At 41.2% G+C, this 16,075-nt stretch overlaps 1 protein-coding gene across 5 annotated transcripts in view; it reads left to right on the top strand.

Annotated features, from left to right (window-relative positions):
- Positions 1-4,724: 4,724 nt before the first annotated feature.
- The window catches only part of EPSTI1 (epithelial stromal interaction 1), a 56,884-nt gene continuing 45,533 nt past the window's right edge, over positions 4,725-16,075 (top strand). For all 5 annotated transcript variants that reach the window (XR_005952873.1, XM_041407324.1, XM_041407325.1 and 2 more), the window contains exons 1-2: positions 4,725-4,994; positions 15,248-15,306. Coding sequence is in view for 4 of the 5 variants with exons in the window: in XM_041407324.1 (XP_041263258.1) it covers positions 4,798-4,994; positions 15,248-15,306 (256 nt within the window). In the remaining variant the exon portion in view is untranslated. The remainder of the gene's footprint in view (positions 4,995-15,247; positions 15,307-16,075) is intronic.

Raw genomic sequence — 16,075 nt, 5'->3', positions numbered from 1 at the left:
CCTTCAGTGTGATGCTTTTCTTCAGGCTTTAGGCTTCTAGTGTCCTTGGATTAAATAAAAATCTTAGCTTTTAGTGAAATGTGTCTGTCGTTGTGGAAAAAAAACCCTTAAAGATTCAAAACCTTAAAATGCCATAAACCAACAGCAAAATAATGAAGAACGAACAGTTGTCTTCAGGGAAGGAAAGATAGGGAACATTACATTGGTTTAATTTTATGGGGTTTTAATACTATTTCTTTCATAGAAGAGAGTTTTATCCTATCTAACATTCCCAAAGAAATTATGACTTGGCTGATCCAGAGCCCTTTATAGTGAGAAAAGGTCTCTCATACCTCTCATTTTTGGTATAGTTCATGATGCTGCAGAGTTGGAAATAAAGGCTCAGTACACGATGTTCCTCCACAGAAGTTATTTTGGTTTATTATTGCAATTTCATGAGAAACCCAGGTGAGGGAGGGGATATGACGATTCTTAATATTTCACATGTCCACTGAGGAATTTTCTCAGAGCTAAAGAAAGATCATTTTCTGTCTCCCGCAAATAAAATAAAAAATTGTTTTTAATAGCTGGAGGCAACAGAGCTTTACAGACAAAAATGCTTTATTTTGACAAATGGATTTTCTCACTCCCTTTCCGGTTTTCTCCCCTATCCTACTGGTGGGGAGTGAGGAAGCCACCAACTGTGTGAGTGCTCACTTGATGGCAAGGGCCAGTGCATCGCAGCCTCAGATCCTCAGATAGGGATGTGCAGCAACTATAAATACAGCCCCTCAGATAGAATTGGCAGTCCACTTGATGGCAAGGGCCAGTGCATCGCAGCCTCAGATCCTCAGATCCTCAGATCGGGATGTGCAGCAACTATAAATATAGCCCCTCAGATAGAATTGGCAGTTAGTGTTTGGTGGGTCTAGAAAAATATAAGTACTGAATTAAAATCCATATGGAGGATTTGGGAAGGTTGAGATTTGGTGGTGTTTCAGGAGACTGAATACATTGGCATCCTGAAGTTTTAGCATCTGTTTAACATCTATGACACTAAAAAAACAGGGCTGGAGGCTGATCCTTTTTCCTAAACACAGCTAGTACAGACTCATATATGCTGCCTAAGACTAGTCTCCACTAGGCTAGAAGAAGCTAAGGGGTTGGGTGCATCCTAGTGGAGGCAATGTGCATGTCCATACCCAACTCCAAGCATCATGAGAGCCTTAGGTTCTGCTGCCGTGATGCTGGAACTTGATTATTATTTTGTGGATATTTCAGCTCAATGCATCTGAAGCAATGTAAGAGCTGGGCTGCAGCCTGTGAAATGTTGTGTTTTAGTAGCTTGAAGCTGAAGGGCTGATGAATGATACACTGGAGTATCACACATAGGCTGTGGGGTGAGTTTGAGATTGCTGGGATAGTGATGAGGAGATGTTTAGGGTGGATAAAGTAAATCTGGTACCCTAGTTAATACTGACTTTCTGGGGGTCACGTCTGGCATGAACCATCCTTAGAGCCAGACCTGAATGTTGTCCTGAATAGAGTTAGTTCGGATTGTCCAAAACAGAGCTGTGAAATAAATGAGCATGGAAGCAACAAAAGTGATCAAGCTTCTAGTGCTTGGGTCCATTTCACATCCCTCTTTGTCACTGTAGGACATGAAACAACATGATGCGAACACACTGCTATTCTCAAGGTAGGAAAAGGAAGTTTATTTTCTGACTCTAACATTTATAGATTTCCAAAGGTGACAATGGATTGGAGGGTGAAAGTGCCACCTCTCCAATGACACTGGACAAACCAAATTTGTCCTCCTCTATAAAAGAATGCAAAACAATAAGTTGTTTACAGAAAGTGTGTAAGTTTGCTACAAGAATGCAAACATCAGAAGGCTTAGAAAATCTTAAAAAATCAAGGCAACACCTCATTTTTGAGCAATATAGATATAAATATTTAGATTCTACAGTTACTGTTTTCAGCCAAAAGTTTGTAAATTTCAACAGGAAAACGATGCTAGATCTGAATTTTACATAACATTTTAGGATTGAAGACACAGCAGCAGTAGCCACATTAATTATAATCAATTTTTGTAATTAAATATGGGTTATTAAGACATCAATCTGCGTGGATAAGAACACTCCAGATGTCAAAGTTGGATTTTTACCAGATAGGGTGTCTGTAGGCACAGCTGTTATCCCACAAATCTTTGCAGTCCTTAGACATGATTTTGGCTATAATTTCTGTGCTACTTCTAGTGCTTCTGCATCTCCTGAATCAACCCTCCAGTTCTATGGAAGGGAATAAACTTTGTGCTTGCTTTCATTTGCCAGTACCTTATAGATTAAATATATATATTTATTTGTGAACAGAAGTGATGCAAGGAACTATGCACCAGTTCATCGCTTTACAACACACTGCCCTTGCACTCCAAAGTCTGCAGAATGATTTGTGTGCAAATGAAGATCATCTCTGCTGCAGAGCATTTTAGGAGGGATGGGGGGGAGGAGAGACCATTGGTGCTGCCTTCTTGGGGCAGCCCTAGGAGATGCATCCTTGTGGATATAGAAGCTCTGGGAGGTGAGCTGCTGGTGGCAGGGTCCCAAGGAGCATTACAACCACCCAGGCAGCCTGTGGCTTCCATATGGCATTTTACTTTACTCCTTCCCCTGCATGCGTGGAGAGTGCTGTAAGACCTAGGTGGTCCGGGCAGTCAGGAAACCTGGCCAGCGGTGTATTTTTAGCATAGCTGGATCAGCTGAGGACAAAGAGTGATGAGATCTGCATGAGTGGAGCTGGATCTCCTTACTTCTGCTGCATTAACCTGGAGCAGCATTGCTAGTTCCTTTTTGCTTGGGTTAGAAGTTCCTGAACTCCTTTTATTTACTAATGATATTAAAAATGTTGCTGGTTATCTCCAGCCCTGCAGATCCCACAGATACACTATCACTGGTTAGATGTGATCTCTCAAAGGATCTTCATTTACAGTTAGTGGATCATGTATTTGTCCTCTATTCAGGTAGAATTAGGAAAGTCAAAGAAGTTTTCTGATTGAGCAGAATTGAAAGGCCAAATTGGAATTTTTCAGGACCATTGCCTTAAGATTTATCTGAAGGTTAGTTTTTAGTTTTTCTTTCATATTTCCTTGTACACTCATGGTAAATAGAAACCAAAAAACCCCTTGTGAGAGACTGGACTATGATTCAAAGCAATTTCCCATTTGTGAAGGCACCAGGGTTCTTTGCTGAGACCAGGCTCACCAAGAATGAGATGAGTTTTTGGGTGTGTAATGATAAACCTCTGGTCTGCAAAAGACAGAAGGGATGAATTTATAACTACCAGAGTCTACAGAGTGCCCACAAAATTTATAGCCTCTTTGAGGCAATAGAGGCTATAAGAGGCAGATTTTGTGGAAACAGGGTGGTGCTTTTCACCATGCCAAATTGCCCACTCTTACACACACCCTCTGCTGATGGCTCAAGACCTTCAATCATCACTTTGACCAACAGCAACACTCAAGTCTCATTGTAAATCCAGGGGTGGTAGTTATATACCTTCCTATCCTTACCCTTTCTTTCTCCTGCTTCCTTTTTTTTTTTACCCCTTGCACATTTTAAGTGATATCTTTATGCTTTCATATTGGCATATTGCTATAAATAATAGTAACCAAAATGGCTATATAGCTGCTTTCCATTGCAACCAAATTGTTCATATATGTGAAAAGTGCATATTATCCGGCTCTATGCATATATTTACTATATATATTATGTTGTATTGATTAGCAGTGCTGTATTAATATTTTAATAGTATGGTAAATTTAGTTTTGTAGTTAAAATGTAACCTTTGTAGTTAAAATAGAAACTATGTATGTGGGATATTTTTTTAAGAGAGGAATGAGGTACTCGCACTGAGATAGCAGCCACAGTACACCTAAATCTGTCAGAGAAAAAGAATTTATTGCTCCCTTATCAGAAGAAACGAACTTCTTCCTTGCTCACTCATTAAGAGGATGAAGTTGACACTGACCAGACAGAATCCTTTGTTTGAATGGAATTTATGCATCATGTATGAGATGCATGAACATGCAACAGGCTGTTGCTTTTAAGAGTTAGTCCTCTGTTAATTTTTCAGGCTTATTTTGCCCAGAAAACCCTTCATTTGTATTGTCTGATATTGTCCTAATCCTAATTGTCCAAATTTGTATTACTATAATTTTATTACTATTTTTATAACCATTTTATTACTATTAAACTTTTAAAATTTTAAAAACAAGTGATCGGTGTTTTTCACTATATATATATATACATATATATTTGCTAACACTGATCATTCGGTGTTTTTTCACTCTAATCTGCCCCAAGAGATTTATTAACAAGAACCTGCATTACCTTCACCTTCAGGGGTGGGTAATAACACCCCCAAGAGTTATTCCCTCTGTCATAGGGAAGTGCTGGGTTAAAAAAATGTCAGAAATACATCAGAAATATATGTCAGAAATATATCAGAAATATATGTCAGACCTCCCCATACTTCTGCACAAACTGTTGTCACCTGGTTTATTAGTGCAGATCAGCTTTGCTGTCACCCTGTGACCCCTGTCTTCCTGGGCTCTGTGATTGAGAAGATGAAACTTGAGCTTCAGCTGGTGGATGCCTCAGAAACCAGTACATGTATAGGCATGCCTGCCAGCCCAGATTTCAGGAAGGGGAGGAGTTTATCAGGAATCGAAACTGATTTCTGGCAACTCCAAAGTTTTGAGTGTTCCCCTAGCTGTAGCAGCAATACTGGTTTCTGTCAAGGCAAGATACTTACAAAACCATGTCTGGGGTTGGAGGATGGAAGGAAGGCAGCAGGTACAGGGCAGCTACTGCCTCCAACACTCCATCTTCCTCTCAGAGTAACCCCTGGCATGGCAACCATGAAACGGAGAAGGGTGAAAACACCCAGAAGCTGACAGCATCTGGAGGGAAACAAGGAGGCCAAGCATCAGTGCACCAGCAGCAACAAAAGCAGTAGTAAGTAACAAGGAGCCTGACTGTGATTTACCTGCATTGGGTGCCTGTTCTCCAGCTTACTCGAGGAGTACACCTTTACAGGTGAAAATAGTTTACAGAGAGCCTGAAAGTGGCTGAGCACACAAGCAGCATGTTGTCATCTCCTTGGAGCTGACAACATGGTCCTGCATGGGACCCGAGTTGTTCTGGCAGGCTTCTTGACAGCATGGCTTGCACCCTGTGCCATAGCAGTGGCCAGGTCTGTACCTTGGATACTGGCGTGCCTGGTGTCTGGCATCTTTTTTCAAAGTTTCTTGGCATCTTTTTTCAAAGTGAAATTTCAAATCTGGTTCTAGCTCCCTGTTTTCTGTATCTCCTAATATTTCATCCTGGAAAGTCTAAAAATACTTACTTTGGCTTAAGAGATAGATGTAGGCTGCATTCCAACACTGCTCTGAATGCAGTCAAGGACACAGAACAGCTTCCAGGAACTTCATGCTCACAAAACTAAAACCAAAGCTTCAGCATTTGGTGCTTTATTGGAATCTATGCGTAGTCCCTCTCTTGCTTTCCAGTGACAATCCTGAGATAACCTGTACAAGCTGTGTCTTGCAGCTACAATATAGAACAGAAATGGAAAGCTCTGTATGTGTGTGTTTGTGTATGTGTGTTTTATGCATGTGTGTTTAATACAAATATACTTAGATGACCATAGCTAAGTGTATATTGCTTTTTACCATATGTGATTTTTCTGAGTTCTTAGTGCATATAATGCTAAGATTATTATTATTGTTATGTGCTGATTTTGCTTAGCTTGCTTCTTTTTCTTCTGTCTTTCAAAGGGCAGCTGGCAAAACCGCAAACTGTTTCAGTTTCCTTTCCCTTCTTTCTGGGTGAAGAAGGTGGAGCCACCTCTGGAGGAGGTGGCAGGCAGCTGATGGTGAGCAGAAATCAGCAGCTTTCCATTGAAACCCACGAATGCTTGCCTGTTGGGTAGTAATGACAGAGGGACTATTAAAAGCTGAGCCCCTTTAAAATCCATCAGTGCTTTATTGATTGACTTTCAGGAGAGCAAACAACAATTCCTTAGTTACAGTCTGTTTATTTTCTGCCACTTTCAGATATGAAAAATTCTCTCTCTTGCCTGCTCTCACAGTGCCAGGTATCTGCAGCAGAGCAAGGACAGCCCCAGTTTGTTTATGTATTTTGTTGAAGTTTGGGGTTTTTTTTCAGGGGGAGGAGTGGGCAGCAGCGCTAGTGGGAGTTTTCCCATTGGCACAACTGTGTTTACCCAGTTTGTCTGGCATACAAGTCCCTTGGTAAAGGTTAGGTGAATAATTTATCAATTGGTTTGCCAGAGCTCCCTGCAGAATTTAAGGCCAGAGCACATATAATCACATAAATCCCTGTTCCCTCTTTCATCTGACATGATTCTTGCAGACATAAAGCAGTTGTGCATCCACTGTAGTATTTTCAGCTATGTGAAAATATTCTCTGTATGTCTTCGTAAAGTTCTAACAAAGAATTAGTTCCTAAATCTTGGATGTACAAATTAAAGTCTGCATTAGTATTCAGTTAATGAGAAGAGAGATGAGGGAAAGGCAGGCTGAAATAGAAACCATGTAATATGAGAGGGAAACTAATACTGTAATAAAAAATGAAGGGAATGAGAGTGGGGTTTGCATCCTTCCCTTTAGAAGGGAGATGCTACCTGACAGTTTGAATGGGATGAAGCCACTTAAACTTCAATTTCCTTAACTAACAAGGAGAAGGTAGCATCTGAAATACTGAAACAGAACAGTGGAGATCTTTATTCTTTTTTAAAAATTGTTTCACTAATTATTTGTTCACTTTCTCAAGCTACATTTCAAGAAAGATTTCAGATTAAAATATTTTACCAGTGATAAAGCTGACTCAACCAACCCATTTTAATATGACCTTTAAAATACTGGGACACCCTCAGAATGGTCCAGGTTTTCGGGCTCTGGGATAACAAGAGCAATTGGAGAGATGCAGTTACAGGGTGACGGTATGAGAAAAAAAAGCACAGACTAGCATTACTAAAGGATTTCTGGAATATGCATTGCAGAGGGAACATGAGGGGCCCAAACAGGATACCTCTGTGCCAAGTAGTGTCTCTATTCCAGCTTCTGCTTGCTATTTTTTGGAAACAGACAGGGGTATGATTTTGCTGCCAGCAAAGCAGGAGTTGGAGTCTCTTCTGAAGGCTCTGTGTGAATTGTTTCAGTGCAAACTCTCTGTCTCAGGCTGTGAGAGGAATTGGGAGTGGGAAAACATCTCAGGAACATCTTATGGTCAGATTAGGGGACCTTCTGTTTAGATTGGACACATGAAATATGTGTGGGATGTAGCATGTTGCTGTCCTGTTCAGTACTTGATATTCAAACTGGACTATTAAAAATGCAAGGTGGGCAGTTGGTATTAGAGTTTAGATAGTTTTGCTTTGGGAAAGCCCTTATATGATGTGTCAAGGGTGAGAAGTGACAATAAAATGGTCCTAATTAAGAAAAATGTTCAAATGGAAATTGAAGTCACACCTTGCACATCCCCATCCAGTTATACATATAATGTGGTTTCAGGCCATGGAGAAAAAAGTCACCAGCACGACAAGAGCTTGAAACGGCTTATAATAATAATCTTGCATTTAAGTGGCTTCACTTTGTCTGCTAAGTGCCATGAAATTAACTTGTAGAAAGCGAATTCCCAAATTTCCCCCGTTCATACCTATTCAGAAACAAAAGTCTGTACAGAAGAAAGGTGGAGAAAAGTGGGGAAATTAGAGGGTGAACTATAGCTAGTGCCTGAAAAAGAAACTGCTGCCCCCATTCAGCAGTCTGCCTTTAGCGCCTTTAAAGCTGCCAAGAATAATATTGGTTCTGGTAAAATCCATTAAAAACTGAAATTCAAAATAATAAAGCCTGAAGATATATTGCTACACAGCTGGTAACAGTCCCTCATAATTTTGTTTGAAAGGAGAGCAAACTTCTAGATTTCTTGACTCAAGAAATTGTATTCTTTGACCACTGGAGCCAAATCTATCAGAGCCAAAATATCTATGGTGTTATAAGACCCCTCATCCTATTGCTGACAGACTATACTTAGCAGTTCTGATTTTTTTTTTCTTTCATGAACTAGTGTTTCTTTAAAATAAATTAAAAAAAAAAAGTTAGTCTACAAAACTGTAGGTGGATTTTTAGCAAAATACTTGTTCTGCCCACTGCCCAGCCACTGGTGGGAGTGCAAGACTGGTAATTTGAATTATGGAGAATCTGTTCAGAGTTTAGCTCTCCATTTGCTGCACAGGAGAAGTCTCCCAACCCTGTCTTTCAGCTTGATGTACTAATGTTTACAGCCCAGTGTAGTGCTTCAGAGATGCCCAGCTTCACCATGGTCAGTAGCCAGCATTTTCTCCAGGCACAGGATTGGTGGCACGGTATATGTAAGACAATAACTATACTGTCAGTCTGGATGGGGGGAATTGCTGTTCCATATAATGCTTGGGGGAGGGAAGGAAGTCCTTCCAAATTCTGTATTAGAAGATTTTTTGGAAGAGCTTGCTTTGCACAAGCCCTGACGTGTTCTCTTGATGCATAACTTGATGAGGAGCTGTGGCAAGGTAGTGAATAAGGAATGTATGGCAGGATGCTGCATTTGGGCAGGGGCAATGAAAAGACAAATTCTCTGATGCAAAGGAGGAAATACATTGTTGAAAAGAGAAGAAAAGGGAAGCAGAGATGAACATGCTGCTAGCTCAGATCTCAATGTTGGTGTGATACAGCATCTGACCTGCTGAGCTCTTCGGGCACGCTGGCACGCCTGACGTGCAACACATGCACGCCTCTGCAGGGGAGAGCTCTGCCCAGCACTTGGTGCTGCCAAGCCCAGTGCCTGGCCTGCCCACGTGTGATGCTCCATGCTCCTCAGGCTAGTGATTACCAGGTGCTCCCGCTGGCTCTGGCATGCTCCCTACATGCCTACATCCCTCTCCCTGCATCCCTGACTCTGAGCTGCACTGAGGGAACTGAGCTGCTCTAGCACGTGGGGACAGCACGAGCATGGCCATGCCTGACTTTTCTAGACTTTGCTGGGTCTGATGCTGATCTGCAGCCCTGCCACAGTGAGCTCTGCCCCTTTGGTGTAATCTGACCACAAGCACAGGCTGACTAATGGCACATTAGTGTTTTCAGAGGAGAGAAAGCTGTGCTGTGTACCAAGTTTGGCTGAGGCCTATGTACCCCTTGGCTCCCTGATTTGATCCCCCAGGGTGGCAATTTCCTTGGATCTCAAGAAGTTGGTTGAGATAGTCCAAAACAGAGTACTGGATGAAGCACCTGCCCTTCTTTCTGATGTGCTAAGATCACAACAAGCTGCTGAGTCTGAGCTTCATGTAAACTGTTGGAAATTCAGTTCCAAGTTTTAGTTTTAGTCTTTTGACAAAATTTCAACTTCAGGAATTTCTGTACAAGCGTGTGGGTAACAGCAGAACCTCAGGTCTGTTTCTTTCCTGCAGATTCCGGACTCTTACTTTCTCCTGGGCTGCTCTCTGCTGCCCTCTCCCTTCTCACTCTTCACCCGTGTAAGTTCACTTCTTCAGGATTTAACTCTTTGCTTTAATCCTCACAATGCCAAAAACGTGGTCCGTTCTTAATGAAAGGGACCAGATACAGAAGTGAGTAACCCTGGTTTAATAATCTTCCAGACATCTTTTGAACTGTGTTAATTAAGTGCATTCCTGGCCTGTGGCAAACACAGGACAAAATCCATGGAGGTAGACTTTTGGTGATAAACGTTTCCTGCTAATGTAATTCATTTTCTGCCTCTCGTGTTAAGAGCACATGTGCAGTGAGGATAAATCAGACAGTGTGTAATGCTAAGCCCCAGTAAATCACTTTTGTCTCTGAGCTGCAAACTGGTAAGATGATGCCACTGATAAAGATGGAAAGCCAGAGCCCCAGGCCTGCATGTAAGGTTTGTACACTTTCCCAGAGCTCTGCTTATGGCACTGCTGGGACACAGAGCATATTGCTCAGCTGAGGTCTAGAGTTGTGGCTGTCAATTTTCATTAGCATCTGGCTGTGTGTGCATTGCAAAATAGGGATACCTACAGGACAGTTATCTGCTTGCTGGGATTTGGCATCTTGTAGCCCTTTAATTTGGCAGCTTCTGTGCTGCTCAGCAGCATGTGGCTGCTCCATCAGGCATAGGAACTTCCCTGAAAACAATACTTTGTGGTGGTGTGGGCTTGACAGCTCTTAAAACAATTCCTGATAAATGAATGCAAAGTTCAGCTTAGTGTATCTTTGAAGGAAATTCAAGAGTTTGCTTTGGCAGTTTGATCTCTTTCCTCTTTTAAATTCAGTCTTAACATACTATCTAATGCAGTATCTCACCCACATCTTTCTCTAGGTCCCTCCTCTAACTGAATCTGCCCATACCTCCTTCCCAAGCTTTAGTCATTTTTGTTGCTCTCCAACTCATTCTCCTTATTTTCTGTCTGTTATGCAGAGTACTCTGCCCAACAGAGCAAGAGATTTATTTGGCTTTCAGCTCTGTGACATGCATGTGCCAATGCACCCACAGTACAAAACACAGTGGAACTGGAAATAGTTTATAACACCCATTCCTTTTGTAACTCTTTAAACTATTTCACACTTTATTTGAGTATCTCTCCTGTGGTAGATGGCTGGAGTGGACTTGAGGAAAAACAGAAGAGCACAGCTCTGCAAAAACAATTACCGGTGAACAGTAGTCCTCATGTGTTTTTTCAGTTTTAGAAATAAACTATTTTATACAAACTTGAAAGAAAGTAGAACAAAAGTTGCTTTTGCCTATGCCTTTGAAGCACTGAAGAGGTGTCCTTGAGAATTGTGTCCTAATTAGGAGAGTACACTTACACATATGATTCAAAATTTAAGTTTTCAGACATGTTCTTCCTAATGTTACTGATCACTCAAAGTGTAAACTATCATTACAGATTATCTGTGACTGTATTGCACGTTTCTCCTGACTGAAATGTTTTATCTTTCTCTCTGTATGTGCTGGTTTTGGCTGAAGTAGAGCTTATTTTCTTCACAGTAGCTGCTATGGAGCTATAGTTTGGATTTGTGGCCAAAAGTGTGTTGATAACACAGAGATGTTTTGTTATTGCTGAACAGGGCTGGCACTGAGTCAGGGGCTTTTCTGTCTCTCACGCCACCCCACCAGAGAGAGGGCAGGGGGTGCGCAGGAAGTTGTGAGAGCTGACCCCATCTGGCAGAGGTGTATCCCATAATATATGGCATCATGCTCAGCCTAATAGCTGGGGGAAGCAGAAGGAGGGGTGAGATGTAAAAAGTGGTGGAGTTTGTCTTCCCGAGTCACCATGATGTGTGGTGGAGCCCTGCCTTCCTGGGGATGGCTGAACACCTGCCGGACCATGGGAAGTGGTGAATCCATTTCTGCTTTGCTTGTGTGTGCAGCTTTTGCTTTACCTGTTAAACTGTCTTTATCTCAATCTATGAATTTTCTCACTTTAACCCTTCTAATTCTCCATCCCATCCCATGAGGGGCAGAGTGAGCGAGCAGCCATGTGGTGCCTGGTTACCGACTGGGGTTAAACCACAAAATATATTGTAACATAGGCATTTATAATCCCACAACCATGGTATATTATGTGTATCTGCTTGAAAAATCATAGGAGGTTCCTGTTTTTTTTAAATTTCAATATAGATACATTCTCGTATTGGGTTATAACTTTCTTACTCTCATTAATATCTGTTCAGTCTGTGTAATGAGTCAATACATTCCCATTTTCTACAGAGAAAATAAAACAAAAACACTCAGCAAGATTAATATGATCCATAAAGGCAGAAGATGATTTTTCCTTTTTGAAGAGCTATAACTGGGGTAAGATGTTCTTTCTCCCCCTTCCAGTGACTTCTCTATTTGTATTTATAAAACAACCCTACCTCAAAGGTAGGCTTAAGTCTTATAACAATTAGAGTCATTATTGGGGAAACTGTAAAGTTAAATTCTTTATCGTCTTTTCTGTCTGTGGATTTTGAAGCAGTTAATATATTGGTATAAGGCACAACATTCTGCACACCACTGATAGCTTCAAATCTTCACATTTCCTTAATTGCTCCCCAGGTAAGTAGGATAATTTGCTCCAGACTTGTGGCTACTGTGGCAACCCAGAAACTGACTGGAATATTAAATTGACAGGCTGTAGCAGGTTTTATAGGCTTAAATGGATCAGAGGTTTTGCCTGAACAAAGAAATGACATAAAATACCCTGCAAGCTGGATAAAAACACAAGGTGAAAGCTGGTAGTGGGTTTTTGTATTAACTTTTTTCCTTCAAAAAAGAGAAGGAAATAAGGAATATTAGGTGCAGATTTTAGAGCTGGTTTGGGCAAGTGGAGTTTCTCAAGCAACAGCTCATTTGGCTTCCTCCCCTGTAGGGTTAAAAGGCAAGGAACCAGCTTGGACGCTGACTTAGACCCCTCACACAAGAAATTTACCAAGGCACTTCCCCCTGATCAGAGAATCATGGAATGATTCTTTAAGAGACCTTAAAGGTCATCTAGTTCCAACACCCCTGCCATGAGCCAGTATCCACCCACTAGACCAGGCTATTCAGAGCCCCATCTAGCCTGGTCTTAAACACCTCCAAGGATGGGAAATTCACAACATCTCTGGGCAACTTGTGCCAGTGCCACATCACCCTGCTAGTAAAGAATTTCTTTCTAGTATCTGACCTAAACATGCCCTCCTTCAGCTTAAGGCCATTTCTGATCCCAGTACCCAAACCCACACTCTGGCATATCTTTCCAGAGATCAAGGTGAATACTATAAAGTTAGATGAACTCAACAATGCTCCCCCCTGCCTTTTTTTTTTTAATTATTATTTCGAATAATATATAAAACAAAGCATTAGATAAAAGACAAAGAAAAGATGGTGTCCTGTTCTCCCCTTCCCTCCCCTTCTGAAGACTTGGCATCCTCACTTTCTTTGCCTTTATTTCAATGAAACGGAAATTAATTTTGCTTTTAAATAAACACTGTTTTAAACACAACAACTCTTAATCTGCTCTCTGGGAAACAGATGGTAAATGCGCTGTCACCTCTACTCTTTGGTAAATGGATTGATCTTTGCTGTATTTCATGTGCAGTCCTTCTGAGGTGCTGATGATGAGGCCACGGTCAGGTACCAGAAGAGTGGCCCCCACCTGGCTTCCTGGGGTCTGAGCCTTCCAGCCAAAAAGCAGCAGCAGATAAAGCAAATGGCAAAAGGGCTAGATTTGATACCGTGATTTCTCATACATGTTCAGCAAGCCGAGATCTTTTTTTAAAAAATTGATTATAACTTAAAACAAATCAACCAGACAAATGCTGTTTGAAGTCATCAAAGTACATGGTATAAAAACTCTTCTGCCCTCTAGTGCTGTGAAGCAGTGTGATATCTTAGATACACTGATTGATTTTTGGGAGGGGAAGATATGTAGCATTGCAACCCACAATTTCAGCCACTTTTATCAATGCCAAAGGGAAGGGAGGGGAGTTTAAAAGGTACTTAATAATTTTTGTGTATGAACTTGAGAGAAATATGATCTTAATATCTGAAACAAAAACAAAAGCTATAAAACAGTCTTGAAACAGATACATTGCGTAGCAGCTTGTTAAAGGCACTTTGGGATAAATTGGAAATGCTACCACTCAATCAAATAGAGAAAAATCTGAAACAACATCACTGATGTTGTTATGCCATAAGCGAGATGTGTTGTCAAAGCTTCTTTTAAGTAATGTTTGCAGCTGTGTGGTGAATGCCACTGGGGCATTGCTGCACTCTTCACTCCAGCCTTTGAGGGTCTGGGGTCCGGTGGAGACGTGCAGAGCAGCCTCACCGTCTCGGGGGCACCAGAGTATGCCGGCAGAAAGGGAAAAGATCATATTAAATGGCACCATTAAAGCTCACGGCTCTATCTTTACTAGTTTAATCTCATAAATTAATCCACAGCCTCCTAGAATAAGTCTTCAAAGAGAAAGAGGTAATTGGATATAAATACTCTCTTACCAAACCCTGAATTACAGTGATATGGCAGCAGGCAGCTTTGGGCACTTTGATCTCTTTGCATGATTTTCATTCCCCTTTTAAGCCTTAGTCTTGGGTCTTATTGTTTCATTACTTTTCCACTGCCAACTTCTCTCTCTGCTTACTGGTTTGTCCTCTAGCCACTCCCTGTGGCCCTTCCTGAAGAGGCTCAGCCTTCACCCCTAATTACTCTTTGCTAGCTGTTCTTCTCCTTGTGCTTTCCCTGCAATAAGGCCAGATGAAATATTTGTGCCCACACATGCATATAAAACCCTGCCAAGGCTCTGATGTGTGGGGCCAACTGCTGCTTAGTGCATTTCTGGTAAACCTGCACCCCCGTAGCACAGCTTCTGATAAGTGGGAGCCGTGTAAACTCCTATTCACACAATACACCATGGAGATAAAACCCTTTGTCTTCTTCAAGAGGAACTGACATGCTTTCATCACTCTTTTGATCACCTTGAGTCTCTTAATACACTCTGAACCCTGGCTTGCCTCTTTGCTGTCACATTAGATTGATAGCTCCTTGAGACAGCAACTGCATTTTGAATTAAGTCTGGCAAAACAGGCCCCTTGTCCTGATTCAGTGAGTTGCACCTTAGGCGTGACAGCAAGATGAATATGTCCAAGGAATTTCTGGTGCCTGAAAATGAAAGGCTAACAAGGAAACTGAGGCTCAGGCTGAGAGTAAGTCATCTGGGTCCATCACAAACAGTGTGACTTTGCACACTCCTTGGACAACTTTTGGGCAGACTGCTTAAGTCCACAAGGCGCTTGGTGCCCACAAGATAAGGGGTGGGACTGCCAGCACTGGTGCTCTTCCCAGTAGACAGTGGTCTTCCACATGGAACATTTTGATTCAAGGAAGTGATTTGATTTGAAATGCATGAGATTTGAGGTCAGCAGTCTAGAGTAAGACTGGAATAAGAACAACAAAGACTATGCTAAAAGTTCCTGAGAATATTATCCTTAGTATCTGCTGCCAATTACAAACATAACAAGTATTCCTAGAGTACTTACCAAAAATTCCTAAAGAGCTGAATCAGAATAAATACTAGTTTTCTATGAAGTTGTTTGCTACAACAACACAAAACTGACTTTGGTGATGAAGGAACACTTTCTAGTTCTGATTTTTTTTTTTTTCTGAACAGGGAAAATAAGAGTGTATTCTTTCATTTTAGTGTTGGCCCATATGTCTTGGTAACTCCAAATGAAACCAGAAGAAAACAGTTGCAGCAAAGTAAGTTGAGTTGTCTAATGTCGTAATACATTATTTCTACTTGAATAACTTTGGGATTTTAGCATTTTATTGCTCTTGCAATTTTTATCCTCATTTTGACAATGCTTTTATGTGTACAGATATGACAGTAATGCCAATGCTATGAGCATTCTCCATGATCATGTAGCTTTTCTTAGGAGTGACTCATCATCTGGCTTCCCTTCATGCAGAATAAATCTTGTTTGGAAGGGTTTTGGTAATTTCAGTGCAGGAGTTGTTCAAGATGGCTTCTGCAAGACTATGCTGGAATTAGCTCTATATAACTTTTACAGGATTGAATTCATATTGGGGAACTTTGCACAGTCTCAGGATTAGGAGGAGAAAGAACAAAAATATAAATAAGAAATATTTTTGAAAATACTCCCATGTGGAAACAAAAGCAACTGCAGACACTGTTGGTTCTTGAACATGCATTTGAGTGTAGGTAGTGAGTGAGAGAGTGTGGTTCTTCTACTGAAGCTGGTAAAAGTAATTTTGGGTGGAAAGTATTTGTGGATATATGTTGACTTTTTCTTAGCTTTGAGTCTTCCTGGTGAAAGTAGCTAAGCAGGAACACCCTGAACCTCTACCAGAAAGATCAGGCACATGTTGAAATCTTTTATTGGTAAAGTTACAGCCAGAGTCAGGTGTGAAATAAATTCTGTATGCAGATGTGACTGATTGAACACAACAGTCCTACACATCTGGTCATTGATTCATGCAAGACATGAAAGCTGAAGGAATGTGAGTC

The sequence above is a fragment of the Onychostruthus taczanowskii genome, unplaced genomic scaffold, assembly GCF_017590055.1.
Source record: "Onychostruthus taczanowskii isolate IOZ18803 unplaced genomic scaffold, ASM1759005v1 scaffold26, whole genome shotgun sequence".
In the NCBI taxonomy this organism is placed as follows: domain Eukaryota; kingdom Metazoa; phylum Chordata; class Aves; order Passeriformes; family Passeridae; genus Onychostruthus; species Onychostruthus taczanowskii.
Note: the sequence above shows the minus strand (reverse complement) of the source record. Positions and strands in the feature narration are given on the sequence as shown.